At 59.5% G+C, this 26,983-nt stretch overlaps 4 protein-coding genes across 14 annotated transcripts in view; 2 read left to right on the top strand and 2 right to left on the bottom strand.

The window, feature by feature from the left end:
* Positions 1–9,607, top strand: part of BAIAP3 (BAI1 associated protein 3) — a 15,982-nt gene extending 6,375 nt beyond the window's left edge. The window contains exons 6-34 of one of the 2 annotated variants that reach the window (XM_032144930.2): positions 1,186–1,245; positions 1,393–1,459; positions 1,558–1,753; positions 2,086–2,130; positions 2,249–2,326; positions 2,444–2,546; positions 2,796–2,903; positions 2,988–3,083; positions 3,181–3,284; positions 3,661–3,781; positions 4,292–4,416; positions 4,497–4,587; positions 4,739–4,795; positions 4,871–4,968; positions 5,068–5,119; positions 5,239–5,369; positions 5,519–5,642; positions 5,890–6,033; positions 6,129–6,221; positions 6,313–6,504; positions 6,584–6,652; positions 6,747–6,826; positions 6,975–7,083; positions 7,443–7,514; positions 7,691–7,771; positions 7,847–7,967; positions 8,040–8,163; positions 8,262–8,467; positions 8,546–9,607. In XM_032144930.2, the coding sequence (XP_032000821.1) occupies positions 1,186–1,245; positions 1,393–1,459; positions 1,558–1,753; positions 2,086–2,130; positions 2,249–2,326; positions 2,444–2,546; positions 2,796–2,903; positions 2,988–3,083; positions 3,181–3,284; positions 3,661–3,781; positions 4,292–4,416; positions 4,497–4,587; positions 4,739–4,795; positions 4,871–4,968; positions 5,068–5,119; positions 5,239–5,369; positions 5,519–5,642; positions 5,890–6,033; positions 6,129–6,221; positions 6,313–6,504; positions 6,584–6,652; positions 6,747–6,826; positions 6,975–7,083; positions 7,443–7,514; positions 7,691–7,771; positions 7,847–7,967; positions 8,040–8,163; positions 8,262–8,467; positions 8,546–8,649 (3,051 nt within the window). In that variant the 3' untranslated portion in view covers positions 8,650–9,607. The remainder of the gene's footprint in view (positions 1–1,185; positions 1,246–1,392; positions 1,460–1,557; positions 1,754–2,085; positions 2,131–2,248; positions 2,327–2,443; positions 2,547–2,795; positions 2,904–2,987; positions 3,084–3,180; positions 3,285–3,660; positions 3,782–4,291; positions 4,417–4,496; positions 4,588–4,738; positions 4,796–4,870; positions 4,969–5,067; positions 5,120–5,238; positions 5,370–5,518; positions 5,643–5,889; positions 6,034–6,128; positions 6,222–6,312; positions 6,505–6,583; positions 6,653–6,746; positions 6,827–6,974; positions 7,084–7,442; positions 7,515–7,690; positions 7,772–7,846; positions 7,968–8,039; positions 8,164–8,261; positions 8,468–8,545) is intronic. The other variant, XM_058434101.1, reaches the window with a different exon arrangement.
* Positions 9,408–12,024, bottom strand: TSR3 (TSR3 ribosome maturation factor). Its single transcript, XM_032144941.2, has 6 exons — positions 11,829–12,024; positions 11,515–11,734; positions 10,943–11,136; positions 10,227–10,403; positions 10,057–10,120; positions 9,408–9,776 (listed from the first exon to the last, which is right to left on the bottom strand). The coding sequence occupies exons 1-6, from the start codon at positions 12,022–12,024 to the stop codon at positions 9,605–9,607; spliced, it is 1,023 nt and encodes a 340-aa protein (XP_032000832.1). The 3' UTR covers positions 9,408–9,604.
* A 42-nt stretch (positions 12,025–12,066) lies between these two features.
* GNPTG (N-acetylglucosamine-1-phosphate transferase subunit gamma) lies at positions 12,067–24,651 on the top strand. Of its 4 annotated transcripts, none has more exons than XM_032144943.2 (11): positions 12,067–12,153; positions 12,238–12,295; positions 12,376–12,443; positions 22,298–22,352; positions 22,428–22,511; positions 22,594–22,687; positions 22,762–22,876; positions 23,008–23,090; positions 23,167–23,298; positions 23,376–23,457; positions 23,548–23,908. In XM_032144943.2, exons 1-11 carry the CDS (start codon positions 12,102–12,104, stop codon positions 23,640–23,642), a joined length of 918 nt encoding a protein of 305 aa, XP_032000834.1. In that variant the 5' UTR covers positions 12,067–12,101; the 3' UTR covers positions 23,643–23,908. The 4 variants fall into 4 exon arrangements, 3 of the variants coding, with proteins under 3 accessions (XP_032000834.1, XP_032000835.1, XP_032000833.1); XR_004246355.2 differs by adding an exon at positions 23,965–24,651 and having other exon boundaries at positions 12,092–12,153; positions 23,376–23,766; XM_032144944.2 differs by lacking the exon at positions 23,548–23,908 and adding an exon at positions 23,965–24,651 and having other exon boundaries at positions 12,092–12,153.
* Positions 23,970–26,983, bottom strand: part of UNKL (unk like zinc finger) — a 47,413-nt gene continuing 44,399 nt past the window's right edge. For 5 of the 7 annotated variants that reach the window (XM_032144932.2, XM_032144936.2, XM_032144933.2 and 2 more), the window contains one exon: positions 23,970–26,941. In XM_032144932.2, the coding sequence (XP_032000823.1) occupies positions 26,786–26,941 (156 nt within the window). In that variant the 3' untranslated portion in view covers positions 23,970–26,785. The remainder of the gene's footprint in view (positions 26,942–26,983) is intronic. The other 2 variants (XR_004246354.2, XR_009211765.1) reach the window with 1 other exon arrangement.

Genomic DNA, 26,983 nt, shown 5'->3' with positions numbered 1-26,983 from the left:
GCTGCAGGTGCACACAGACATGCACACACAGGCTGCAGGTGCACACAGACACACGCACACAGGCTGCAGGTGCACACAGACACGCACACAGGCTGCAGGTGCACACACATGCAGATGGCTGCAGGTGCACACAGACACACGCACACAGGCTGCAGGTGCACACACGCACACAGGCTGCAGGTGCACACAGACATGCACACAGGCTGCAGGTGTACACACGCACACAGGCTGCAGGTGCACACAGACACACGCACACACGCACACAGGCTGCAGGTGTACACGGACATGCACACAGGCTGCAGGTGCACACACGCAGGTGGCTGCAGGTGCACACACACAGATGGCTGCAGGTGCACACAGACACACACAGACACACAGGTTGCAGGTGCACACAGACACATGCACACAGGCTGTCGGTGCACACAGACACACAGGCTGCAGATAGACACATGCACACAGGCTGCAGGTGCACACAGACACACACACACACAGGCTGCCGGTGTACACACACACACACAGATGCCTGCAGGTGCACACACGCAGGTGGCTGCAGGTGCACACACAGACAGAGGTGGCTGCAGGTGCACACACACACATGCACACAGGCTGCAGGTGCACACACACATGCAGGTGGCTGCAGGTGCACACACGCAGGTGGCTGCAGGTGCACATAGACACACACATGCACACAGGCTGCAGGTGCACACCGACACACGCACACACCTGCAGGTGTACACAGACACACAGGCTGCAGGTGTACACACATGCACACAGGCTACAAGTGCACACAGATACACACAAGCACACAGGTTGCAGGTGCACACAGACACATGTACACAGGCTGCAGGTGCACACAGACACACACACACACACATCCACATAGGCTGACAGACGCACCTCGAAGGACGCACCTGGCTTCCACTTGCGTGTGCTCTGAACTCCCCTGTCCTCCCGTGGCCCCTGTTCCCGCGTGTGCACTTGCGTGCCCCTCATCATGCCATCTCTGGGCATGCCCGGGCCCCTTGGCACAAACCCTCTGCTGCTCCCTCCCAGGCTTCCCCCAACCCTGCACCCATGAGGACTGAGGTTGGGTGTCTGTGACGGGCTGAGCCCGAGGTCCCAGGACAGTGGCCAGCCTCGCTGCAGGGGTTGCCTAGGCCCTGCCAACCCAGGCGCCCTCCACAGGTGTTTGGCATGAGCCCTGAGGAGCACACCGAGGCCATCGAGCGAGTGAGGAAGGCCAAGGTGAGGCCGCCGCTGCCTGGGCAGGCGCTGACCAGCACGTGCCTGCGTGGCGGGGGCACGGGGGAAGGCCCTGCCACCTCCATGCTAAGCAGGGCGTCCGGGGAGCAGCTCAGCCTCACTAGGCCCCCCATGTCCCTCTGTCCACAGGCTCCCACGTACGCCCTGAAAGTCTCTGTCATGCGTGCCAAGAACCTTCTGGCCAAGGACCCCAACGGTGAGTGGGGACCCAGCAGACCTCAGCTACGCCCAGGCCCGGCGGCCGTGGAGGGCCAGAGGGCGTGGGGCCGGGGCTGAGGTGCCTGCCGTGCCCAGGCTTCAGCGACCCGTACTGCATGCTGGGCATCCTGCCTGCCTCGGACGCCGCGCGGGAGCCCCGTGCGCAGAAGGAGCAGCGCTTCGGCTTCCGCAAGGGCAGCAAGCGCGGCGGACCCCTGCCCGCCAAGTGCATCCAGGTCACCGAGGTGAAGAGCAGCACCCTGAACCCCGTCTGGAAGGAGCACTTCCTCTTGTGAGGCCCTCGCTCATCTGGGTGCGGGAGGGGGGCTCTGCCTGGGGTCCAGAGCTGGGCTGTGCCTGGAGGGTGGTGGCTCGCAGCAGCTCCCGGTCTCTGTGGGGCCATGTGCCCACTTTCCGGATGAGAAAACTGAGGCCCAGAGATGGGTGTTGTGCCACCGGGGCCACACGGCTGGCAACACGTGGCGGGATCGGGATTTGGACCTTAACAGCCTGTCTGGAGAGCGGGTGCTTGTGGCCTGGTCCCTGCTGCTTCTGAACTCCCTGACCCAGGCCTGAGCAGAGCCTCGCCGGGGACCTTCACGGGCATCTCTGTTCTCTTTGTAGTGAGATTGAGGACGTGAGCATGGACCAGCTGCACCTGGACATCTGGTACAGGCCCCTGCGCCGTGCAGGGCGGGGGAGATGCACACCTTTTGCAGGGGAGCAGGATGGACTCAGCGCCGGGCTGCGGAACCAGACAAGCCAGGTCCTCCCCTCTCCCCACCAGGGATCATGACGACGATGTGTCCCTGGTAGAAGCGTGCAGGAAGCTGAATGAAGTCATCGGCCTGAAGGGCATGGGCAGGTATGAGTGCTGGGACCTTTCTACCCCTCACCCGTGCCCTCAGCTTGGTCATGGGGCCTGGCGGGCATTGGCTCCCCAGGAGCCATCAGCGTGATGCCCACCACCCGCGGTGGCCAGGTACTTCAAACAGATCGTCAAGTCAGCCCGCGCCAACGGGACAGCAGGACCCACCGAGGACCACACCGATGACTTCCTGGGGTGCCTCAACATACCTGTCCGGGTGAGTGGGTGTGCGGTGGGGCTGGTGACACTTGGAGAAGGGCCTGGGGGGTGTCCCAGCCTTCAAGGGGCAGGGCACTGCCTGGAGGAGCTCCTGCTTTTGGGCCTCCACTGAGTGCGCACCGTTGCTTGTCACCCTTGTTCCCCGGAGAAGGGAAGCCTAGGCCATGTGGTCTTTTCCGGGTCTCACAGTCAGTGTGGAAGGAGAGGGGGAGGAGTCTGGTGGGCCTGACCCCCGTGCTACCCCCAGGAGGTGCCTGTGGCCGGCGTCGACCGCTGGTTCAAGCTGGAGCCACGCTCCAGTGCCTCGCGTGTGCAGGGAGACTGCCACCTGGTTCTCAAGCTGATCACTACGCAGGTGGGGAAAGTGGGTGTCCCCTCCCTCCACCCCCACCCTTGGGGCGGGGGCAGAGCTGGTGACTGGGTGGGCTCTGCCTTGCAGAGGGACACAGCCATGAGCCAGCGCGGGCGATCCGGCTTCCTGACCCACCTGCTGCTGCTCAGCCATCTGCTGCGGTTCGAGCACCCAGCAGAGGAGGTAATGGGTGCTCCTAGAATTGGAACACCCGGCAGGGGGCCTGAGGAGGGGATGTGGGGCTGTCCCGCCTCCACCCACGCCAGACCTCCTCCCCCAGCCCAAGTCCAGCAGCTGGCGAGGAGAGCTCAGCACACCAGCCGCCACCATCCTCTGCCTGCACGGCGCCCAGAGCAACCTGTCACTCTTGCAGCTGGCCGTGCTGTAAGTGGGTGGAGCTACGAGTGGGCGGGGAACGTGGGCGGGGCATGGGCGAGTCGGGCATTGGGGGCCACGTGGTGAGTGGATGTCGTGGCTGGGAGGGTGGGGCAGGGAAAGGGGCGGTGCTATGAGTTGGTGGGGCTGCGCTGATTGGGTGGGCAGGGAAAGAAGCGGTGCTATGAGTAGGTGGGGCAGCGAAAGGGGCGGTGCCATTAGGTGCGGCAGCGCTAATTGGAGGGCAGGGAAAGGGGCGGTGCTATGAGTAGGCGCGGCAGTGCTCATTGGGTGGGGCAGAGAAAGGGGTAGTGCTGTAGGCGGTGCTGAGTGGGCACGGCAGGGGCGAGGTTCATACCCTTTGACCATGGGCCGGGCCCCACAGGCACTGGCAGGTCAGCAGCCGCCACCATCAAACCCGCACGCTGGACTACAGCTACCTGCTGGGGCTGCTGGAGGACATGCAGGCACACTGGGAGGAGGCGCCCTCACTGCCCCAGGAGCAGGTGGGTGCAGCCGGTGCCTTCTTGCCAGCCATGGCGAAGGGAGTGCTGAGGACTGGGGCCGCTCAGTGCCGGTCGGCGAGGGGCAGAGTCCTGCCTGCGTGGGGGTCAAAGACAAACGGACAAACTGTATGACGTGGGCGAGAGCCTGCGCTCTGCAGAAAGGAGACGGGAGACTCGTGGAAGTCACCTCGGGGGGGGGCGGCCAGGACTTAGGACAGGGCTGGGGAAAGCCGCCAAGGTGGCGCCCATCTGAGCGACAGGAGGGAGCGGCCCTGGCAGGACGGACGTGGGAACTGCAGCGGCACAGGCCCTACGTGAGCTGCGTGGGTGGAAACGAGGCTGGGACAGGCCGTCTGGGACAGGCTGACTGGGCCCGTGGAGGGTGCTGCTCAGGGCAGAGCTGGGCTGACCATGCCAGGGGAAGGGTGTTGCAGGCCAAGGCAGGGAGGGTGTTTCTCCTTATCAGTGACGGGTCGGGGCTGCTGGCACTGAAGGGCCCTGTCCCCACAGGAGGAGAGCCTGGCTGATAGCCTTTCCGCCTTCTCTGAGTTCGGGCTGCAGCTGCTGCGCCAGCTCCGAGACTACTTCCCTGCCACCAACAGCACTGCTGTCTACCGCCTGGAGCTGCTGCTGAAGTGGGTGCAGCGCCGTGTGTCAGCGTGGGTGGGGGCGGCTGGCAGGGCAGGCCCCGCGTCAGCATGCTGCCCCCACCCAGGTGTCTGGGCAAGCTGCAGCTCTTCCAGCCCTCCTTTGAGATCTGCCCCTTCGAGACAGAGCTGAACATGGACATTGCTGCGGCCCTGAAGGTGTGTTCCAAAGCCCAGTAGGGGCTGGCTGCTAAGCCCTCCCCTCTCCTTCCCTGCCTTCCCGTCCCCTGCACCTCTGCACCACGGTCTCTTGCCCACCTCTCCCTCTTCCCTGCAACCCACCATGCTGTCTTGGTGGCGTCTGTTGCAGAGAGGCAACCGTGAGTGGTATGACAGGATCCTGAATGCCAAGAGTCCCCGAGAGCAGGTGCGGTTGTGGGGGACCCTGGCCGTGAGGGGTACGGGCAGCCGAGAGGTGGGTACGAGCTAGGCTTCCTTGCAGCCAGGACCACAGCGCCTGCCTGGGCTGGTTGTGCTGGCCGACGCCATCTATGACGACCTTCAGTCCTGCTACAGTGTCTACGCCAGCCTCTTCCACAGGTGGGCCTAGCCCCTCAGTGCTGTCCTGGGGCTGGAGTTGGAGCCACCAGGGCTTGCAGGTGGGGCGCAGGTGGATGAGGTGTGTCCCTTGTTCTGCAGCATCCTCAGTGTGGACATCTTCACCCTGACCTTCCGGCAGCTGGAGCGTCTGGTGAGGAGGGTCCCTGACCCCGGGTGCCTGCCAGGCATGGGGAAGTGGGCAGATGCCCTTGGCTAAGAGGGGCCTGGGATTCCTCACTGTGGGAGGCCTGATTCTGCTGTCCCGGACAGGTGGCTGAGGAGGCGTGGGTGCTGACAGAGGAGCTGAGCCCCAAGATGACCCTGGAGGTGGCCTCGGGGCTCTTTGAGCTCTACCTGACCCTGGCTGACCTCCAGCGCTTCTGGGATAGCATCCCTGGCCGGTGGGTGCCCCGTCCCTATCTCTTGCAGACAGACTTTGGGATCAGGGCCCCAGGACCTGTGAGGGGGACTGTCCTGGAGCTGTGAGCCTGGAACCTGCTGGTTAAGGTATCTGAGTCAGGGCCGAGACCTCACGACCCTCCCACCACAGGGACAGCCGCTCTCTGGCCCTGGCTGGCATCCACGCCCCATTCCTGCCTGCTGTGAAGCTCTGGCTCCAAGTGCTGCGGGACCAGGCCAAGTGGAGGCTTCAGGGAGCCGTGGACATGGATACGGTGACAGCTGCCCTGGCCTGAGGACACTGGGGCTGGTCCAGGCCCCCAGCCTCCCCCGCCTCCCCGGCAACCCCAGCCTCTCCTGCCTCCCCAGCCTCCCCGGCCTCCCCCGCAACCCCAGCCTCCCACGCAACCCCAGCCTCCCCAGCCTCCCCCGCAACCCCAGCCTCCCCCACCTCCCCAGCCTCCCCCACCTCCCCAGCCTGCCCTGCCTCCCCAGCAACCCCAGCCTCCCCTGCCTTCCTAGCTGGAGCCCGTGGACACCTCCTCCAGGCATAGCAGCTCTGCAGCCACTGCTAGTCTCTGCCTGAGCCACATCCAGGAGCTGTGGGTGCGCCTGGCGTGGCCTGACCCTGCCCAGGCTCAGGGGCTGGGCACCCAGCTCGGCCAGGTGTGTGGGTGGGGCCTGGGGGTGAGGGGAACAGGTGGGAGAGGAGATGGGGCGGGGGGGGGCTCCATGGCTCCCCACCACCGTCCCCTCCTCAGGACATGTGTGAGGCCACCCTCTTCTACACGGAGTTGCTTCGGAAGAAGGTGGACACTCAGCCAGGGGCAGCTGGTGAAGCAGTGAGCGAGGCGGTGAGTGGCCAGCTGGGGAGGGGAGCCGGCAGGAGGTGGGGGGCCAACACCAGGCCCCTGACCCATCGTTGTCTGGCCACGCCTCCTCCAGCTCTGCGTGGTCCTCAACAACGTGGAGCTCGTGCGCAAGGCTGCTGGACAGGCCTTGAAGGGCCTGGCATGGCCAGAGGGGGCCACGGGGCCCGAGGGGGTGCTCCCCCGCCCCCTGCTCAGCTGCACACAGGCCCTGGACGATGATCTGCAACGGGAGGCCCACACAGTGACAGCGCACCTGACCTCTAAGGTGGGTGGGGCCTGGAGACCAAGGCGTGGACGCAGCCCCTGGTGCCCCTGCCCACGCTGAGCGCTGCTCCTGCCCTCAGATGGTGGGCGACATCCGGAAGTATGTACAGCACATCAGCCTCTCGCCTGACTCCATCCAGAACGATGAGGTGAGTGCCAGGGCGAGGGGCTGTGGAGGAGTGTGTGTACTGGGGCTGGGGCAGAGGTGCGGGGTCAGCCTGGCCTGACCACCCCTGCCCGCAGGCCGTGGCCCCGCTCATGAAGTACCTGGATGAGAAGCTGGCCCTGCTGAACGCCTCGCTGGTGAAGGGGAACCTGAGCAGGTGCGGGTGGGTGGGGTGGGATGGGCTGGCCCGTGGTCACTGATGCCGCCCTGCAGGGCGCTCGAGGCCCTGTGGGAGCTGCTCCTCCAGGCCGTTGTGCAGGTGGGGCCGGCGGGGCTGGCCCGTGGCCACTGATGTCGCCCTGCAGGGTGCTGGAGGCCCTGTGGGAGCTGCTTCTCCAGGCCATTCTGCAGGCGCTGGGTGCGAACCATGACGTCTCCGCTGATTTCTACAGCCGCTTCCACTTCACGCTGGAGGTAGAGCTCCGTGAAGGAGTCCTCCCCGCCGGCCCCCACCTCAGGGCTGCTCTGATCCCTCCCTTTGTCCCCACGGGCCTGCCTGGTCTCCTCTGCCTGGAGAGCAGCCACTCCAGGGCTGTCCACAGCACCTCCTCCCGTGAATGCCGAGGTGTGGCCTCTGGTGATAGCCTTTCCCCAGGCTTCCTGGGAGCTTCCGATGCCCGCCAGGGTGTGAGAACGGGCTCTGCCCTGGGCTGCTGAGCCCCCACTGCTGCCTGGGCCCCCACTGCTGCCTGGGCCCTTTGTGCTGGGGGTCTCCACCTGTCCCCAGCACAAGCCAGGCTCCCTGACACCTCTGCCTTCTTTCCCTGCCCCAGGCCCTGGTCAGTTTTTTCCACGCGGAGGGTCAGGGTTTGCCCCTGGAGAGCCTGAGGGACGGAAGCTACAAGGTGAGGCGGCACTCTCTGTGGGGCGGGGGTGTGGATGAGGGGACTGAGTTCAAACTGCAGCCCCGCACGGGCTGTGTCCCTGAGCATGAGGTGGCCCCACGGGCAGTCAGGTCTCCAAGTGCCAGCGCTGACCACCAGCACCCAGGGGCCCCCTCCTGACGCACTTCCCCCTGCAGAGGCTGAAGGAGGAGCTGCGGCTGCACAAATGTTCCACTCGTGAGTGCATCGAGCAGTTCTACCTGGACAAGCTCAAACAGGTAGGGAGGCGCCAGGGACAGGGTGCTGCCTCCGAGGCTCCCAGAGCCCAGCTGCGCTCATCCGCCTTTCCACAGAGGACCCTGGGGCAGAACCGGTTTGGACGCCTGAGTGTCCGCTGCCATTACGAGGCGGCTGAGCAGCGGCTGGCCGTGGAGGTGCTGCACGCCGCCGACCTGCTCCCCCTGGACGCCAACGGTGAGTTGCAGCGGGGACGGGTCGGGTGGTGGTGGGATGGGGGCAGGGGGGCTCACGACTATGCTCCTGCAGGTCTAAGTGACCCCTTTGTGATCGTGGAGCTGGGCCCACCGCATCTCTTCCCACTGGTCCGCAGCCAGAGGACCCAGGTGAAGACCCGGACGCTGCACCCTGTATACGACGAGCTCTTCTACTTGTGAGTGTCCCAAGCCCCAGCCCCAGCCCCAGCCCCAACCCCAGCCCCAGGCTCCAGGCTGCCAGGGTGAGACTCCCCTGACTGGCCTCTGTCTGCAGTTCTGTGCCTGCCGAGGCGTGCCGCCGCCGTGGGGCCTGTGTGCTATTCACCGTCATGGACCACGACTGGCTATCCACCAATGACTTCGCCGGGGAGGCGGCCCTCGGCCTGGGTGGCGTCAGTGGTGTTGCCCGGCCCCAGGTTGGCGGGGGTGCAAGGGCTGGGCAGCCTGTCACCCTGCACCTGTGCCGGCCCAGAGCCCAGGGTGAGTGAGCATCTGGGTGGAGGGGGGGACAGCGGGCCTGACCCCGGCTCCCACACATCTGCCCGCGCCTGCTTGCAGTGAGGTCTGCGCTGAGGATGCTGGAAGGCCGCACCAGCAAGGAGGCGCAGGAGTTCGTGAAGAAACTCAAGGAGCTGGAGAAGTGCATGGAGGCGGACCCCTGAGTCCGTCAGCTGCCAGCCCCAGCCCTGGCCCCCACCCCGAGCTCCCTGAAGCATTCCTCCAGCTTGCTGTGGCAGCTTTGTGCACCCAGGGCCCACGGCGCCCCTCCTGTGCCGTGACGTGTGTGTCGTGGCTGGCCCCGTGGCTCCCATCGCCCTGGCCGTGTCTGTCTGTGTGCTGTGAACCCCTGCACCCAACCCCACATCTGGGTGGCCAACTTGGCAGGACCTGGCCAGCAGCTGCCCAGGACACAGTGCAGGCCAGAGTGGGCTTGACCGCCAGGTGGGCTTCCCTGCCCGCTTCCTTGGGCTCCCGGCCCTGGGTGGACGGTGGGCAGCTGGTCTCCAGGGACTCAGTGAGTGGCTGTGCTCTCTGCACAACAGGCAATGTGCAGAAGCATTTTTGGTAGTCCCAGCTGGGGAGTGAAAAGGGTGCCACTGGTACCATTGGGTGGAGCGTCCAGAGCCTCCACTCACAGAGGGGATGTGGAGGGCAAGTGAGGCAAGAACCGCATAGGTCTCCAGTCCCCACGGGGCTCCCAGGCCAGGGAAATGTTCCCCTGAGGTCACTCTGAGGCCAGGGACGTCACCCAAGGCTGGTGGTCAGTGTGAAGGGCTCCGTGCCAACTGGCCAGCTGTCCTTCACACACATATCCGTGGTGGCCACCCGAGAGCTGCTCCACGGCCCTTCCAGGCAGAGCCAAGAGTTTGCCCCAACCCTTCCCCAGGCCCAGTGTGAAAAAGAGAGACTCACACGGGGCTTCTTGGCCTGCAGCTTCATTTGCGAGAGCACCCAGGCAGGACGCAGAGCACAGCTATGCTGGAAGTACGGGGAGAACCCCGACAGCTCCGTCCTGCCAGCAGCCCCAAAGAGCCGAGGCTGCCAGGCCCACCTGTGTCCTTCATGTCTCCAGATTTTCTCGTTACCCAGCCTCAAAAATATATATGTCTGCAACCCTCAGTCTCTCTGCCGTTTCTTGATTCCTTTCCAAACCTCAGCCGGGGCCCCGGCCTCGGCCCCCTGTCTCTGAGTCTGCTCCTCTTCAGAGCAGCTGCTGCTGGCTCCTCCGCGCTCGGCGCCAGGCCCTGGGTCCTCAGACGCATCACTGTCATCAGTGTCCGAGGGCAGCCTGGGAGGGGAGGGGGAGCACGTTCCTAAATGATGTCCTCCCTGGCTAGCTGGAGGCAACCTCATCCAGAAAAAGCCCCCAGCCGAGGACAGATTCCTCTTCCTCCCTGTACCCTCCAAACCCAAACCTCTCCAGTGGGACGTCCACTGCAGGTTTTCTAGTCAGAAGACCATCGGGGTGTTGTTTACGACACCACCCCCAGGCAGCAGGAAGGGCTCAGGCCAGAGGTAGAGGAGAGCCCTGAGTCTGAGTGATCATGAAATTAAGCCCAAGGACCTACCGGGTGCTGGCCACAGGCCTGTTGAGGTTTCCAGACTCTCTCCCTGAATCCACATCGAAGGGATCTGAGCCGAGAGAGGAAAGTGACTTCTAAGTGAGCTCAGAGCAGGACCAGGTCTCCCACCACCCAGGCTTTGGAGGGCCTTGGCTCCCACGCCCGCCAGGGCTCACCGATCTCCTCCTCCTGGGGGCTCTCCTTGGCACTGGCCAGGAACTCGTGCTCCGCCTGCAGTACCTCCTCCGGGCCGCCGCAGGCCGCGTACTTGTCCAGGAGCTGGCGGTTCAGGTCCAAGAAGCCCTTGCCCCATTTAAACTTCCGCAGCAAAATGACAGCCAGGTCCGGAAAGCCTGACGGTGTGAGAAACAGGAAACCCAAAGACGTCGAACGGTCCCCTCGAGTGCCTCCTGATCACCCTGCTGCTGGATGGCAGCGCTCTCCCAAGTAACTGTAGGGTCCCCACCAAACATCAGCTCACAGTCCTGAGAGCCTGTGCTGCCCCTAGCCTGCACCTCCCTTGCTACAGCCCGCCCCTCTGCAACCAAGTCCCCCTCCTTTGCTGCGAAACGCAAACATTCCCAAGACTGCCCCATCAGGGCCTCTTTAGATCAGCAATTCAGTAAGGAGGACGTGGAGGATAAGGAGGATTCTCGGGGCAGCGCTGCCATGATAATGAATGGCACCCCACACACCGGCCCTGCCTCTACTGCAACTCCACAGGCTGAAAACCTGAAGTGACAGTTGGGGCTGGAACCCTGGTCTGTCTGAACTGCTTCCCCGTCTGTCTCTTATGCTCCTCCTGGGGTCTGTCGGCAGGAAACACGATGCTGGGAGCACAGCAGGAACAGCAGGCCGCCGGGTCACGCTGCTGTGGGGCCCCCGGACTCACCTACGATGCAGAACGTGGCAGCAAACGCTTCCACGCAGGAAAGTTTGTAGGGCCGGCCATAGTTCACAGGGTTGGCGGCCACCAGGTAGGGCAACAGGCGCAAGTGGCTCCCTCGCATCTTCCCAAACGGTGTCTCGTCCAGCCTGGCCCAGGAGCAGTCGATGACGGCGACCCCAGACTGCGCCACCAGCTGTCTGCCAGGGACAGCATGGGGTAAGTTCAGGAGCCAGCACTACCCAACGTGGAGCATGTCCCGGGAGAATGGCCTCGCTAGGGATTCAGGGACATCATTTCGCCATCCCCAAACACCCTCAAACGGACTTCACGAGCAAGCTTTTGAGGCAGCTGCTTGGGGCACCTAGAGCATGCGTTTATTTACTCAAAAAACGTTTATTACCCCAAAACCTCCTTTATCCCAGGCTCTGCGCTATGCAATGGAGGCAAACTACACAGACGTTCCCTGCCCACGTGGGTGTGGGTGTGGGTGTCACATACAAGTCCCACTAAACCATCCCTGAAGGGAACCACGCGCTGGAAATGAAGACGACCTAGGGCAGGCCTCCCGCGCCTACCTGTCTGCGGGGGACACGTACTGCTTGCCCACGGGGCTGAGCACCAGACCACCGAACCTGTGGCCCAGGCGCAGGCAGCGCACCAGCCCCAGGCGGGCCAGCTTGCGGCCCGTGCAGCGCCGGGGGTCGCAGTGGCCCAACTCCCACATGGCCAGCGTGCAGGGCAGCGCCGCCGGGCCCGGGCCGCCCTTGCCCTCAGCCGCCTCTGGCTCCAGGGAAGCTGCACGAGAGAGAGAAGGGCACCCGGCCTCAGCGTGGGACCCCCGGGCAGGCCCTCAAACCCCGACCCGCTCGCCCCATCACGCCTCGCTCACCCCGCAGCGCGGCGCCGACCTCCTCGGCGAAGGCCTCCAGGGAGCGGGTCGGGAGGTGCCGAGGGCGGCCGCCTTCCGCCCCCGGCCCGCGCGCTGCCCTCCTGCGGCCCATGGCGCGGATATGGGGTGCCGGTGACTCCCCACCCCACGGGCGCGCCCCTCGGCCTCCCGATGGGCAGTGCTGTTGCCAGCGCATGCGCCGGGCGCCACTTCCGCCTCCCGTAGTCACGTGAGCTTCACTTCACGTGACCACGCAGCGGACGCTGCGGCGCGATGGCGGCGGGGCTGGCGCGGCTCCTGTTGCTCCTCGGGCTGTTGGCCCGCGGTGAGTGGCCCAGCCGTCCGCGTCGCCAGGCTCCGCGCGCGCTCTGCACCCCAGCCTCCCCGCTCACGGTCTTGCTCCCCATAGGGCCCGCGCCGGTAGGTGCCGCGAAGATGAAGGTGGTGGAGGAGCCCACCACGTTCGGGTGAGCAGCCTCGCGGGCTGGCCGCTCGGGCGCGGGGACGGCCCGGGCCCGTTCCCCGCTGACCTTGCCTCTTCCCGTAGGGTGAACAACCCGTTCTTGCCCCAGGCCAGTCGCCTCCAGGCCAAGAGGGATCCTTCACCCGTGTCTGGTGAGTGAGGAGCGCTGTTGGCTGGCGCGGGGGTGGCCGCGGGGAGCAGCAACAATGGAGGATGGATCAGAGACACTGAGAGTTACGGCCCGGAGTCTAAAGCATTGGTTTTTCAGCCTTCTAAAATTAATGTGGAAGTGCGAGAGAATATACCAGAACGTTCTTGTACCGAATTAAAAGTTATCTCCAGACTTAGTCCTTTCTTTCCTTTCCGAGAGGTAATTGCTGTTAATAGTCTGGTGACTTTGCAGACGCGTTTCTGTGCTTTTACGTGCGTATCTATTTAGCTGAAAAACGTGTAGTTTTTGTAATCTAATCGCTGTTTTAAAAAATCATGCTGCGCGAGTATTTGGCTGATTTGTCGTTGTCACTCGCTGTATGTCTCGGGACGCTTCATGGTGGTGGTACAGGTCTTCGTTCTTTCTCTTGGTGCTCAGCACGCGATAGGATGGCACTGCATTCCCCCATTGTATTTAGGTTCTTTACATTTTTTGGCCATTAGAGATAGTGCTGTGGAGAACATGCTGTGTAGGTGCCTTGGTTTGCCCTCAGGTGAGTGGTTTCCCAAGGCAGGATTCCAGAAGTGGAATTGGTGGGTCATGAGTATATATGCCTTTTAAACACTGAACGAGTGTTAAATATAATAGACAAAAATCCAAGAATTTTTTTTTTTTTTTTTGAGACAGAGTCTCGCTCTGTCGCCCAGGCTGGAGTGCAGTGGCATGATCTCTGCTCACTGCAACCTCTGCCTCCCAGGTTCAAGCGATCCTCATGCTTCAGCCTCCCGAGTAGCTGGGATTACAGGCATGCATCACCATCACGCCCAGCAAATTTTTGTATTTTTAATAGAGACAGGGTTTATTTCACCGTATTGACCAGGCTGGTCTCGAACTCCTGACCTCAAGTGATCCGCCCATCTCAGCCTCCCATAGTGCTGGGATTATAGGCGTGAGCCACCGCGCCCAGCTTTAGTAATTTTATTATCGAATACCTTTATGTGTTAGGGTCTGTGCTGGGGTTGCAGAAACGAACACAGACACACCAATGCTTGTCCTCATGTTGCTGACAGTCTAATGGGGAGGGATGGAGGAACAGGCACTGAACAAATAGTTAGGTAAAATACATAGAATGGTCAATGATGAAAAATGCCATGTAGATACGTGAAGCAGAGGAGGGAGTGTGTGTATGTGTGTTAGAGTATTGTTTGGGGGATCGCTTTTTTTATTTTTTAGAGATGGGGTCTTGCTCTCTCACTCGGGCTGGAGTGCAGTAGTGCAATCACACATAGCTCACTGCATCCTTGAACTCCTGGGCTGAAGCAATCCACCAACCTCAGCTTCCTGAGTAGCTGGGACTACAGGTGCACGCCACCATGTCCGGCAAATTTTAAGTGTTGTTGTAGAGGTGGTAGTCTCACTATGTTGCCTAGGCTGGCCCCAAACTCCCAGCCTCAAGCAATCCTCCTGTTTTGGTGGGGATTGCTTTAAATAGGGTGCTGAGGAAAAGTCTAAGAAGTGACATTTCAGCCAAAAGCTAAAGGAGAAAAGGGAGTAAAGCTGTGGCTATTTGTGGAAAGGGATCCAGGAAAGGGAGTGGCCAAAGGCCTTGAGCAGCACAGCCAGGGCCAGCGGGGATTCAGCTGGGGTAGCCACAGATCAGAGACAAAGGGGATCAGATGGTGCCGCACCTTGTTGGTAGGTTTTGTGGACTTTGACTCCAAACGCATCTTTTTAAGTTTTTTGTTGTGTGGCTGGGCGTGATGGCGCACCTGGGGTTAGGCTCACTTCCCTGCGGCCCAGAAGCCATGGGATGGTGGCTTCCCAGGGCCTGAAGTGCTGGAGTCCGGCCACCACCTGTCCCAAGAAGCTGGGGAGGAGGCGCGCTGCTGTGTAAGAGCGCAGTTCCCGACGGAACCCTTTCCAGTAGGAGAGAGGCAGCCTTGGCTAAGGGGACCACGTGTTTTCGGAGGTGAGAGTCCTGGAAAGAAAACAGCATATGCTGGTCGTGGTGGTACGTGCTTGTTGCTCGGGAGCCTGAGGTGTGAGGATCGCTTGAGCCCAGGAGTTCAAGACCAGCCTGGCCAACACGGTGAAACCCCGTCTCTACTAAAAAAACCACAAAAACAAAAATTAGCTGGGCATAGTAGTATCCTCCTGTAATCCCAGCTACTTGGGAGGCTGAGGCTGGAGAATTGCTTGAATCCAGGAGGCGGAGGTTGCAGTGAGCTGAGATCACGCCCCTGCACTCCAGCCTGGGTGACAAAGCAAGACTTCGTCTCAAAAAAAAAAAAAAAAAAAGGATGGCGTGAACCCGGGAGGCGGAGCTTGCAGTGAGCCGAGATTGCGCCATTGCACTCCAGCCTGGGCGATAGAGGGAGACTCCGTCTCAAAAAAAAAAAAATTTAAATTTAAAAAAGAATACCTTTTCTAGTGTTCCCACCCCCATCCCCACATCAGGGCCAGTCAGGTTCACATGTGCATGTGGTTCATTATGTGTCTTTAGTGTTTTAATCTGGAACAGTTCCCACCCCCATCCCCATATCGGGGCCAGTCAGGTTCACATGTGCATTTGGTTCATTATGTGTCTTTAGTGTTTTAATCTGGAACAGTCTTCCCACCTTCGGATATAAGTGGCACGTTTGTTTCCCAGTTTCCCAATGTTTTTGTTTTGTTGATGGTGTTTTTCTCCAGACCATTTTTTCCTGCATCTGTGGGGTGGGGCGTGGATCGTCTCCCGCGTCTGTGGGGTGGGGCCGGGTGTGGACCGTCTCCCACGTCTGTGGGGTGGGGCCGGGTGTGGACCGTCTCCCACGTCTGTGGGGCCGGGCGTGGATCATCTCCCGCGTCTGTGCGGCTGGGCGTGGTTCGTCTCCCGCGTCTGTGGGGCCGGGCGTGGATCGTCTCCCGTGTCTGTGGGGTTGGGTGTGGATATTCTACGTGTTTTTTCTGTCTTCGATGTAGCACTCCTTCAACATCAACGTGTGAGGCGCATTGTGCGCAGTGGGTAGGAGAGTCTGGTCTGTGGAATGAGCTGAGCAGAAAGATAATCAGGCTGAGAAACTCAGGGGCGTGGTGATTGTGGCCCTAGGGCTCAGAAGGTCCCCGCAGAAGAGTGTCTGCCCAGGAGAAGGAAGGGGTGGGCTTGCCAGGGCCGAGGCTAGTGGGGCGGGGCTGGGCAGTGGGCACCTCCATGGCCTCCACCAGATGAGGCGGGAGCCTCGTCCCGACAGCAGCAGGAGCAGAGGTTGGTAGGTCCGTGATTTGGAGACAGTGTCCCCCTGTGGCATGGAGAGGGGATGGGGCACGGTCAGTGTGGTGGTCCTGCCAGAGCCCAGCAGAGCCCAGCACACTGTGCAGGAGGGAGCTCTGCCTCGGTGGCGGTGGGAGGGAGCGGCCAGCTGGGCAGGACTCCGGGGCCTTGGCAGGGGCCTGGATCTGGGGAGGGTTGGGGGAGGAGCAGATGGGCCCCGGGATCCTCACTAGAGAAGCCATGGAAAGTGGGGCCCCCACCATCTGAGTTGCGGGGGTCAGGCTGGGAGCTTGCTTTTGGTTGGGGCCAGGCTGGATCTACGAGGCAGTTCTGGTGCTTGGAGAGGGGTCATGGTGGGCACAGGACTCATCAGTGGGGGTGCATGAGGCCGGAGGGTGAGGTCCCCGGGGAAGTTCCTGGTGGCGTGTGGGGGTTGTGGAGGTTGGGAGGGCACTGGGACCAGGTGTGGGGCCAGGCCAGGGAGTAGTGTGGGACGGAGGGCCACCCTTGAGAAGGGATTGTCACCAAGAGACGCAGCCCTAGGGGGAGTGCTGACCTCCGAAGCCTGACCAGGGGCAGCGGGGAAACGAGGGAGTCCGGGCTCAGCCAAGCTGACGGGGCCTTGAGGAGCTGTGGCCTCGGGTGCAGGAACAGGTGGCGGTAAGGCCACCTGGGTCCGCGGGAGCCAATGGCACCGGCGAGTGTCCTGGCCATGCAGGCTGTGAGCATGGAGCCTGCAGCGGACGTGTGGGTGAAGGGGCAGAGGAGAAGTGGTTTTGGTGGGTGGTTTGGGGTGAATTGGGGGTGCGTGGAGTGGATTGGGGTGGTTTTGGTTGGTGGATTGGGGGTATTTGGAGGGTGGTATTTGGGGTGATGGTATTAGGGGTGGCATTTGGGGTGATGGTATTTGGGGTGATGGTATGGGGGTGGCATTTGGGGTGATGGTATTTGGGGGTGATGGTATGGGGGTGGTATTTGGGGGTGATGGCATTTGGGGGGGTGGTATTTGGGGGTGATGGCATTTGGGAGGGTGGTAGTTGGGGGTGGTGGTATTTGGGGTGGCGGTATTTGGGGGTGATGGCATTTGGAGGTGATGGCATTTGGGTGGTATTTGGGGTGGTGGCATTTGGGGGGGTGGCATTTGGGGGTGATGGCATTAGGGGGTGGTATTTGGGGGTGATGGCATTTGGGGGGGGATGGCTTTTGGGGGTGGTGGTATTTGGGGGTGGAGACTCCAGCCCAGGTATGGCTGTGTCTGGCTCAAGAGGTGTGGAGGGGCCGGACCCCACCTGTCTCAGGAGGGCAGGCTGCTGAGACTTGAGGGCCGGGTGGAGGGGAGGGGCTGTGGCCGGGGTTCTGCTGTGGGCCAGCAGCAGAGGACCTGGGGTCCTGGGCACTGCCAGTTGGGTCCTGGGCACTGCCAGGCCCCGCTGCCCTCACACAGTCCTGTTCGGACGGATGGCCCTGCAGGTGCAGAGCTGAGCCCGGTGCCCACGCCCCTCTTGGGGTGTCTCCAAGCAGTGTCTGCCTGGGGCAAGCCTGGGAACGTGAGTTCCCAGGACACAGGAGCTTAACCAGCCACCCTCCCAGTGGGAGTCTGTGAGTGGCAGATGGGTGAGGGACACATCAGGGTCTCTCGGATGGCTCCAAAGGCTTCCCTATGTGCCTGTTGGGCAGGGCCCTAGGGCCAGACTGGAGGGACCAAGCCCAAGCACCCCAGGCTATGGGACAGCAGGCATGATGGGGCTGAGGTATAGTCCCCAGTGGGGAGGACAGTGGGTGAGCCTGGGAGTAGGGGCCACCCAGATGGTGTTTGACAAGGAAGGACCAGGACCTTTCTATATCCACAGCCCCTGGCCCGAGCAGGGCAGCCTGGCCATCTTGGTCTCCATCTGTCATGGGAGGGGACAGCCCCAGGGGTGAGTGTAGTGTCAGGGAACAGAAGGCCAGGCCCGGCCAGCACCCCAGAGGTCTCAGTGGCATTAGCCTCTGCCCTCCGGGGGCGGGGGCCAGACTGAGGGTGGCCCCAGTGTGGCATTTGGCTCCTGGGCTGGCCAGGTTCCCAGGGAACAGTCACCCAGCACCTCGTGTGTATTTCGACTTTATTATTATAATTATTATTATTCGAGACAGAGTCTCGCCCTGTTGCCCAGGCTGGAGTGCAGTGGCGCGATCTCAGCTCGCAGCAAGCTCCGCCTCCCAGGTTCACGCCATTCTCCTGCCTCAGCCTCCTGAGTAGCTGGGACTACAGGTGCCCGCCACCACGCCTGGCTAATTTTTTGTATTTTTAGTTAATACGGGGTTTCACCGTGTTAGCCAGGATGGTCTCAATCTGACCTCGTGATCCGCCCACCTCAGCCTCCCAAAGTGCAGGGATGACAGGCGTGAGCCACTGCGCACGGCCTCGACTTTATTCTTAATACAGTAAAACTGCAGAGAGTTTGAAACATCAGTCTGGGGCATCCTCCTCTAACCAGTGCACTTGCTGCTGCAGCGCAGGCCCTCCAGGGGACGGGGATGGGGGCCAGGTCTCCTCCCTGCCTCCACGGCCCAAGTCCCAGCCGTGCTCACAGTCCGGAGGATGGCCCGTGGCTGACAGTCTCGGTGGGCGCTGTGTTAAGGTGGCGTCCCCAGCCAGGTCCCGACTCCCCAGCGTAAAGAACGGGGTGGCTGCTGTGGCTTCTTTGACTCACGAGTTGCCACTGGCCTTGACATGTACACGCCCTCGCTGTAACACTGCCTGGGGCCGGCCTGGCTGGAGGGTAGGGACGCTGCACGCCTTCCCTCTTCCCCCAGGGGCTGGTTACACTGCCCTGCAACTGTCAGCACCATCATCTCCACAACTTGCTCTGTCCCCTTCAAACCCTGACTCCCAGCTGCCCGCTCCCCCAGCCCCGGCACCCACCATTCTGCTGTCTCTGATGAACTTGGCTGTTGCATAGACGTCACACAGGTGACTCATTACTGTGTGCGACCTTTTGTGTCTGACCAAATCCTCTTGGCACAGTGTCCCCAAGGTCCCCCAGGCTGGAGGCTCTCAGTGCTTCCTTCCTTTTTATATGGCTGAGAACTGTCCCACTGCAAGGACAGACCACGTGTTGTTTACCCGTCGTCTGTCCATGGACACTGGAGTGGCTTCCACCCTCTGGCTGGGAATAGGCTGCTGTGAACTTGGGTGTAAATGTTTGTTTGAGTCTCTGCTTCCAATTTCTGAGAGTAGCTTTGCTGGATCTTATTAGAATTCCATGTTTAGCTTTTTGAGGAACCACCAAACTGTTTGCATGGTGGCTGCACTGTTTCCCGTTCCAGCCAGCATTGCACAGGGGGTCCAGTTTCTCCACATTTTCACCAACACTGTTTTTTGCTAACAGCCATCCCAGTGGGTGTGAAGTGGTACCTTAGGGTTGTTTTTTTTTGTTTTGTTTTTTGTTTTTTTTTGAGACAGTGTCTCGCTCTGTCGCCCAGGCTGGAGTGCAGTGGCGCAATCTCGGCTCACTGCAAGCTCCGCCTCCCGGGTTCACGCCATTCTCCTGCCTCAGCCTCTCCGAGTAGCTGGGACTACAGGCTCCCGCCACCACGCCCGGCTAATTTTTTGTATTTTTAGTAGAGACGGGGTTTCACCGTGGTCTCGATCTCCTGACCTTGTGATCCGCCCGCCTCGGCCTCCCACAGTGCTGGGATTACAAGCGTGAGCCACCGCGCCCCGCCACCTTAGGGTTGTTTTAATTTGCATTTCCCTAATGATCAGTGATGTGGGATCTTTTCAGTGGCTTGTGGTTTGTTTTTTTTGTTTGTTTTGAGACAGAGTCTCACTGTGTCATCCAGACTGGAGTGCAGTGGTGCAGTCTCGGCTCACTGCCAGCTCTGCCTCCCGAGCTCAAGCGATTCTCCTGCCTCAGCCTCTCAAGTAGCTGGGATTACAGGCGTGAGCCACCACACCAGGCTAATTTTTATTTGGTAGAGACGGTTTCACCATGTTGGCCAGGCTGGTCTCAAACTCCTGACCTCGTGATCCGCCTGCCTCGGCCTCCCAAAGTGCTGGGATTACAGGCTTCTTTGCCCATTTTTAAAGTGATTGTTGGGCTGTAGTTCTTTCTATATTCTGGATATGAATCTCTTACATATGTGATTTGCCAGTGTTTATTTTCTCTCATTCTGTAGGTTGTCTTTTCACTCCCTTGAGGTAGAGTTTAACTCTGTAGCCCAGGCTGGAGTGCAGTAGCACCATCTCGGGTTACGGCGACCTTTCCACCTCCGAGGCTCAAGGAATTCTCCTGCCTCAGCCTCCCGAGTAGGGGGGACTGTAGGCATCCGCCATCACGCCTGGCTAATTTTTTGTGCTTTATTAGAGATGAGGTTTCTCCATGTTGGCCAGGATGGTCTCAGTCCCCTGACTTCGTGATCCGCCTGCCTCGGCCTCCCAAAGCACTGGGATGACAGGCGTGAGCCACCGCGCCCGGCCTCTCTGCGGGTCTCACCCAGTATCACACTGTTTCGATCACGACAGCTTGGAAGTAATTTTTGGAATCAGTATGTGCAAGGCTCTCAAGTCTGTTCTTCTTTTCAAGATTGTTCGATGATTTGGGGTCCTCTGAGACTCCCTGTGAACTTTAGGATGTGTTTTCCTGTTTCTGCAAGAAATGTCATTGGGATTTTGATGGGGTTGCATTAAATCTGCACATCACTCTGGGTGGTATTGTCATCTTAAAAATGTTGAATCCATCAGGCTGGGCGCTGGGGCTCACGCCTGTAATCCCAGCACTTTAGGAGGCTGACGCGGGTGGATCACCTGAGGTCAGGAGTTCGAGACCATCCTGGCCAACATGGAGAAACCCCGTCTCTACAAAAATTAGCCAGCCGTGATGGCAGGCACCGGTAATCCTAGCTACTGGGGAGGCTGAGGCGGGGAAATCGGTTGAACCCAGTGGTGGAGGTTGCAGTGAGCTCAGACCGTGCCATTGCACTCCAGCCTGGCAAGAATGCTAGACTCCGTCTCAAAAAAAAAAGAAAAAAAGTGGGGTATGGATGGATGTCTCATGTCAGGTTTATGTAGTGGGTGGCACAGTTTGTGCATGGATAATTGTGGTGTCTTGACACACTGACCCTTTTATCAATTTATAACATTTTTGTCTCTTGTAATAGTTTCAGCCACTCCAGCTCTCTTTTGGCTGTTGGCATGAATACTTTTCCATGCCTTCACTTTCAACCTGTTCATGTCTTTAAATCTGAAGTTAGTCTTTCTGGCTGGGCATACCTGTAATCCCAGCACTTGGGAGGCCAAGGTGGACGGATCACTTGAGGTCCAGAGTTCCAGACCAGCCTGGCCAACATAGTGAAACCCCGCCTCTGTGGAAGATACAGAAATTAGCTGGGCATGGTGGCGCATGCCTGGGATCCCAGCTAGTCGGGAGGCTGAGGCAGGGGAATCACTTGAACGCAGGAGGTGGAGGCTGCAGTGAGCCGAGATGGCTCCACTGCACTTCACCTTGGGTGACAGAGTGAGACTGTCTCCAAAAGAAAAAAAAGAATCTAATGCCTGATGAGCTGAGGTGGAACAGTTTCATCCCAAAACCATCCATCCCCACCCCCGGCTGGGAGAAAAATTGCCTTCCATGAAACCAGTCCCTGTGCCAAAAAGATTGGGGACCACTGGTTTAAGTCCTGCAGCTTTACAAGCCACAGCTAGAAAGGCAACTGGCATTTAATTTACCCCTGCAGGAGGACCTCTGTCTCCCTCCAGCTGAGCTGCTGTCTGCCTGCTCACTTCCCCGGGGGGCACACGGGCCTGCAGGCAACCAACTCCTGAAGCTTTTATCTGGGAATGTCCTCTCTTTTTTGGGGGGTGGGGAGACAGGGTCTTGCTCTGTCACACAGGCTGGAGTGCAGTGGTGCAATCTCAGCTCATTGCAATCTCCGCCTCCCGAGTTCAAGCAATTCTCCTGCTTCAGCCTCCCAAGTAGCTGGGATTACAGGTGCACACCACTACACCCAGCTAATTTTTTCTGTATGCTTTTTGTGTAGACACGGGGTTCTCACAGTGTTGCCCAGACTGGTGTCGTACTCCTGGCCTCAAGCAGTCTTCCCGCCTTGGCCTCCCAAAGTGCTGGGATTACAGGCGTGAGCCACACAATACCAAACCTTAACTCCCATTTTTGAAGGGCTATTTTTAGAATTCTCGGTTTTGTCAGTTTCTTCCATTGAATGGTACCTGTTTTCCTGTTGCTTTGAACGTCTTGTGCTTTTTGTTGAAAACTGGTTCTTGGCCAGGCACGGTGGCTCACGCCTGTAATCCTAGCACGTTGGGAGGCCGAAGTGGCGGATCACGAGGTCAGGAGATTGAGATCATCCTGGCTAACGCGGTGAAACCCCATCTCTACTAAAAATACAAAAAATTAGCTGGGCGTGGTGGAGGGCACCTGTAGTCCCAGCTACTCGGGAGGCTGAGGCAGGAGAATGGTGTGAATCCGGGAGGCGGAGGTGGCAGTGAGCCGAGATCGTACCACTGCACTCCAGCCTGGGCGACAGAGAGAGACTCTGTCTCAAAAAAAGAAGAAAACTGGTCCTTTGCAGACAGGCTCTGGGGATCAGTGTAAGGTCTCTTCCAGGGCCCGCGCATCTCTTCCGACTCTCGGGCAAGTGCTTCAGCCTGGTGGAGTCCACGTGAGTGCAGGGTGGGTGCGAGGGTGGGCTGGGGCGCAGCCTGCGGACCCTCCCTCATGCCACCTGTGTCCCCAGGTACAAGTATGAGTTCTGCCCGTTCCACAACGTGACCCAGCACGAGCAGACCTTCCGCTGGAACGCCTACAGTGGGATCCTCGGGTGAGTGGGGCCGGGCCAGGGATCCCAAAGCAGCAGCGCCGCTCCCCGCCCGGCCTCACGCGCCGTGCCCGTGTCTCCCCAGCATCTGGCACGAGTGGGAGATCGTCAACAACACCTTCACGGGCATGTGGATGAGGGATGGTGACGCCTGCCGTTCCCGCAGCCGGCAGAGCAAGGTGGGATCTCAGACGGGAGCCCGGGAAGAGGGGCCCCAGTCTCCCCAACCCACCCACCCACGTTCCCTCCCCAGGTGGAGCTGGCGTGTGGAAAAAGCAACAGGCTGGCTCACGTGTCCGAGCCAAGCACCTGCGTCTATGCGCTGACATTCGAGACCCCCCTCGTCTGCCACCCCCACGCCTTGCTAGGTAGGGGTGCGGGACGCGGTTGAGCCCAGGGGGGTCAGCCGTGCACACAGCCCTGCTGGAGGCCCTGCAGTGGTGGGGGCCAGGGTTGGGACACGGGGTGCCGCTGAGCCTGGCTTCTCTTGGGTCCTCAGTGTACCCGACCCTGCCAGAGGCCCTGCAACGACGGTGGGATCGGGTAGAGCAGGACCTGGCGGACGAGCTGATCACCTCCCAGGTAAGTGTGCGCTTGGGGTGGCCCCTGGCGGGCCTGGCTGGGAGCTGGGTGCTGCCCCTGCATCCTCCACCTTCAGGGCCATGAGAAGTTGCTGAGGACACTTTTTGAGGATGCTGGCTACTTAAAGACCCCAGAAGAAAACGAACCCACCCAGCTCGAGGGAGGTCCCGACAGCTTAGGGTTCGAGACCCTGGAAAACTGCAGGAAGGTACCATATTGGGGGGAGGTGGCGGCATGCAGTAGCCCCCCTCACCTGGCCCTTCCCTTGAACTCTTTTTGTCGTAGGCTCATAAAGAACTGTCAAAGGAGATGAAAAGGCTGAAGGGTTTGCTCACCCAGCATGGCATCCCCCACACGAGGCGCACAGGTGAGTCACCTCTGGGGAGAGGGCCAGGCCCACCGTCACACTCACCACCTGTGGGTCCAGGTGAGGACTGGCCACCTGGTGTTTTGGCAGAAACTTCCAACTTGGAGCACTTGGGCCACAAGACGCCCAGAGCCAAGCCTCCAGCACAGCTGCGGGGTGACCCAGGACTGCGTGGCAGTTTGTGACCTTGTGGTGGGAGGGCGGAGGTGGACACGGCCGAGAGCCCTACAGAGAAGCTGGCTGGTAGGACCCCCAGGGACCAGCTGGCCAGGCTTGTGCTCAGAGAAGCAGACAAAGCAAAGATTCAAGGTTTTAATTAATTCCCATACTGATAAAAATAACTCCATGAATTCTGTAAACCATTGCATAAATGCTATAGTGTAAAAAAATTTAAACAAGTGCTTGTTACCTTTAAACAGTTCGCTACAAGTAAATGATTATAAATACTACCCTCCTGGGTTAAGGAAATTCCATTCAAATAACATTCTCATCTAAATAAACATACAGATTGAGGCTTCCAGAAATTAATCCACGTGACGCGTCCACACGGAACAAGGTCTGCTGACCACAGTTACACACGTCGTGACACCACAGTATCACGGCTAATGTTGAACACTAGAGTTACAGACGACAGGCAACAAGAACACGCAGAACCGGCCACCAACCAGCTCCTATGCCCGGTGCCCGCCATGGCCACAGGTGGCAGCCGCTGGGCCCGCCTCCACCTCTGCCTCCACGGGGCACCTTCCAGCCACTGCTGTGCCTCAGCCACCCAGGATCCATCCCTGAGGCCTTGGCCGCCAAGACGGGTGAGGGAGGCCCCAGGGCGGAGAGACCCAGGATCTTGCCCCCATTTCCAACCCTGGCAGCGCCACCAGCCATTCTTTGGTCTTCCCACCACTCACCTGTCCTCAGAGCCAGTACTGATCTGGGGGAGCAGGTGCTACCTCCATCTCCCAGCTGTCCCCCCCACCCCTGGGGCTCCCCAGAAGCTGAGCCATGGAGACACCCTGAGGGGCAGCCGCCACCTCATTCCCAGGAAGAGCAGAGCAGCTGGCAGACTAGAGCTCAGCTGCTCCTGACCACTGACAACTGGGAGATGCTGGGCAGACACCACTTATCCCAGGAAAGACCAGAGGCTCGAAATGGGAACCAAGTGCATAAATACTAATAAAAACAGGATTTTACACATTGTTGACAGTAGCACAAAATATACGTAATTTCTACATACTGAGCTAATAAATCACTATAATTAAAAACAAAATAGATTCACTAAAACCAAGTCGATAGTTACCTTGGAGTAGTGGACCAGCTGCAGAATGTCACGGATCCACTTCCTTTAAAACGATAGAACGTTGCTATCAGTTTGTCTTACGTGTTTAAGAACTTTTTTAACCTACTATATTAAATACATTCTAATTTGGTCACTGATAAAAATTTTTACCTAGACGTTTTGCACTTAAAAAATGCTATTAAAAGTCTTTGGCAAAGCCACGGGCGGGGAGAAACACGTTGGTGCCGCCTCCCACTCGTGTGCCCTCACAACCCACGTGGCCCGCGGAGAGCCAGGTTGCCGTAAACCACAGACACCTGTTCCTGCTCAACTCCTAGGGACAGTCCCAGCCCTGAGCAGAAGGGTCAGGTCATCGCGGGGACGGCGTTCTCAGTCTTGTTTCTGCTGCAGCCGGAAGCCACACTGTCGCTCTAGGGGCAGGTGGGCCAGGGGACCGCAGCAGAGCCGGGACCTTGGGGGTCGCTTCCCCCTTGTGCTCCAGGCCACTGAGAGGCTGTGGCTGGGTGCTCTCCTGGGACCTTGCTGGCCACATGGATAAGCTCCGACAGTGACAGTGTGGGTCAGCTGACTGCCACATCCACCTGGCACCCTGGACCCTGGCGCGCACACGGCTTGAGCGTCTCCCACACGAGCAGGACCAGGGTGGTCACAGGTGCTGGGGAGGCAGCCACTCTCCCAGTTCACTGCCGAACCCCCGCCAGGACGCCCGGCAACACCTCCAAGGAGCTACAAAGCACCATTGCCTAGGACAGATCTAAGTAATCAGAAATTTTTTTTTTTTTTTTGAGCCAGAGTCTCGCTCTGTCACCCAGGCTGGAATGCAGTGGCGTGATCTCGGCTCACTGCAACCTCCGCCTCCCAGGTTCAAGCGATTCTCCTGCCTCAGTCTCCCAAGTAGCTGGGACTACAGGTGCCCGCCACCACGCCAGGCCAATTTTTGTATTTTTAGCAAGACAGGGTTGCACCATGTTGGCAAGGCTGGTCTTGAACTCCTGACCTTAGGTGATCCACCCGCCTCCCAAAGTGCTGGGATCACAGGCGTGAGCCACGGTGCCCAGCCAGAAGACAGCTGCTTAAAAAAGTAATTCTAAAACCTCTGACATCTGATCCCCTCTGCTGCATTTTTTGTTAGTATCAAACTTTCAGAGGTTTAAGGGAGAAAACAAAAGCAATGATGTTCCTTCACCTGTTTTTTCAAGGCACAGGCGCATAGAAAAAGCGGCCACGGATCACAGCAATGCAGGACGCAGCGCTCCTGCTCCCACGTCACGAGGCTAGAACATCAAACCCCAGTGCCTTGTGCACACACAGGCTCAGGAAAACTAGCTCCTTCCATCAAGTTAAAAACATCTCAATCCATACTCACTCTGCTTATAAATACTATTTGCACTTAATTGGAAAATGTAAAAATCCTAGGTCTTACTACTAGATAAACGCTCATTTAATAAGTACTAGTTTCAGAATATGAAATCTAATATATTTAGCATACTATGAATTGACAATAAACTGATATGAAATATTTGAGTTCACAGTACACATATAAAGCTTCATATTATCGTATATTAAAAACAACATAGAAAGCAGCTTAGAGCAATTTATAACCTCTAACTAAATTCCTCGCTTTACAAAGTGCTTGGAAAGACCCCAGCTCCCAGTGGCCTAGTCACAGTAGTGTCAGGACCACAGACTGCTGTGACGACAGCGCCGCGTGGACCCCGAGGCACCAGGCCCCTTGAGGACAGGCAGGCGGGCTCTGGGTTTGCATTTAAGGTTTTTGAGGAAAATACCTTGAAACCGTCGGGAGGACTAGACAGGTGGTAACGTGTGACAGGAAAGGCTGTCAGGCCAAGCGCGGGCGGGGCTCCCAACGTCATGATAACATGTAACAGGAAGGGCTGTAGGGCCGAGTGCGGGCAGGGGCTCCCAGCCTCGGTCCTCACGTCGGTGGCACCAGAAGTGAGTGACGACGTGTCCATGGTCACGAGGAGCGCTGGAGCCAAGGTACCCAGCAGGAGGTGGCTGTCCCCACTGAGGTCACCACTGCAGGGGCTGGCCCTTGCAGTAGGGGCACTCAGGTGCGGTGGCCGCACACGGCTCACACAGGACGTGGTGCTGGCAGGGCTGCAGGACAGCACCGTGGGCCCGCTCCCGGCAGGCCACACACTGCTTGGCGCGGAGCTGGAAGATCACCTGCAGGGCCAGAACGGTGACGTGGTCAGCAGGCCCTGGGCC

The sequence above is a fragment of the Hylobates moloch genome, unplaced genomic scaffold, assembly GCF_009828535.3.
Source record: "Hylobates moloch isolate HMO894 unplaced genomic scaffold, HMol_V3 SCAFFOLD_23, whole genome shotgun sequence".
NCBI classification, from domain to species: Eukaryota; Metazoa; Chordata; class Mammalia; order Primates; family Hylobatidae; genus Hylobates; species Hylobates moloch.
Note: the sequence above shows the minus strand (reverse complement) of the source record. Positions and strands in the feature narration are given on the sequence as shown.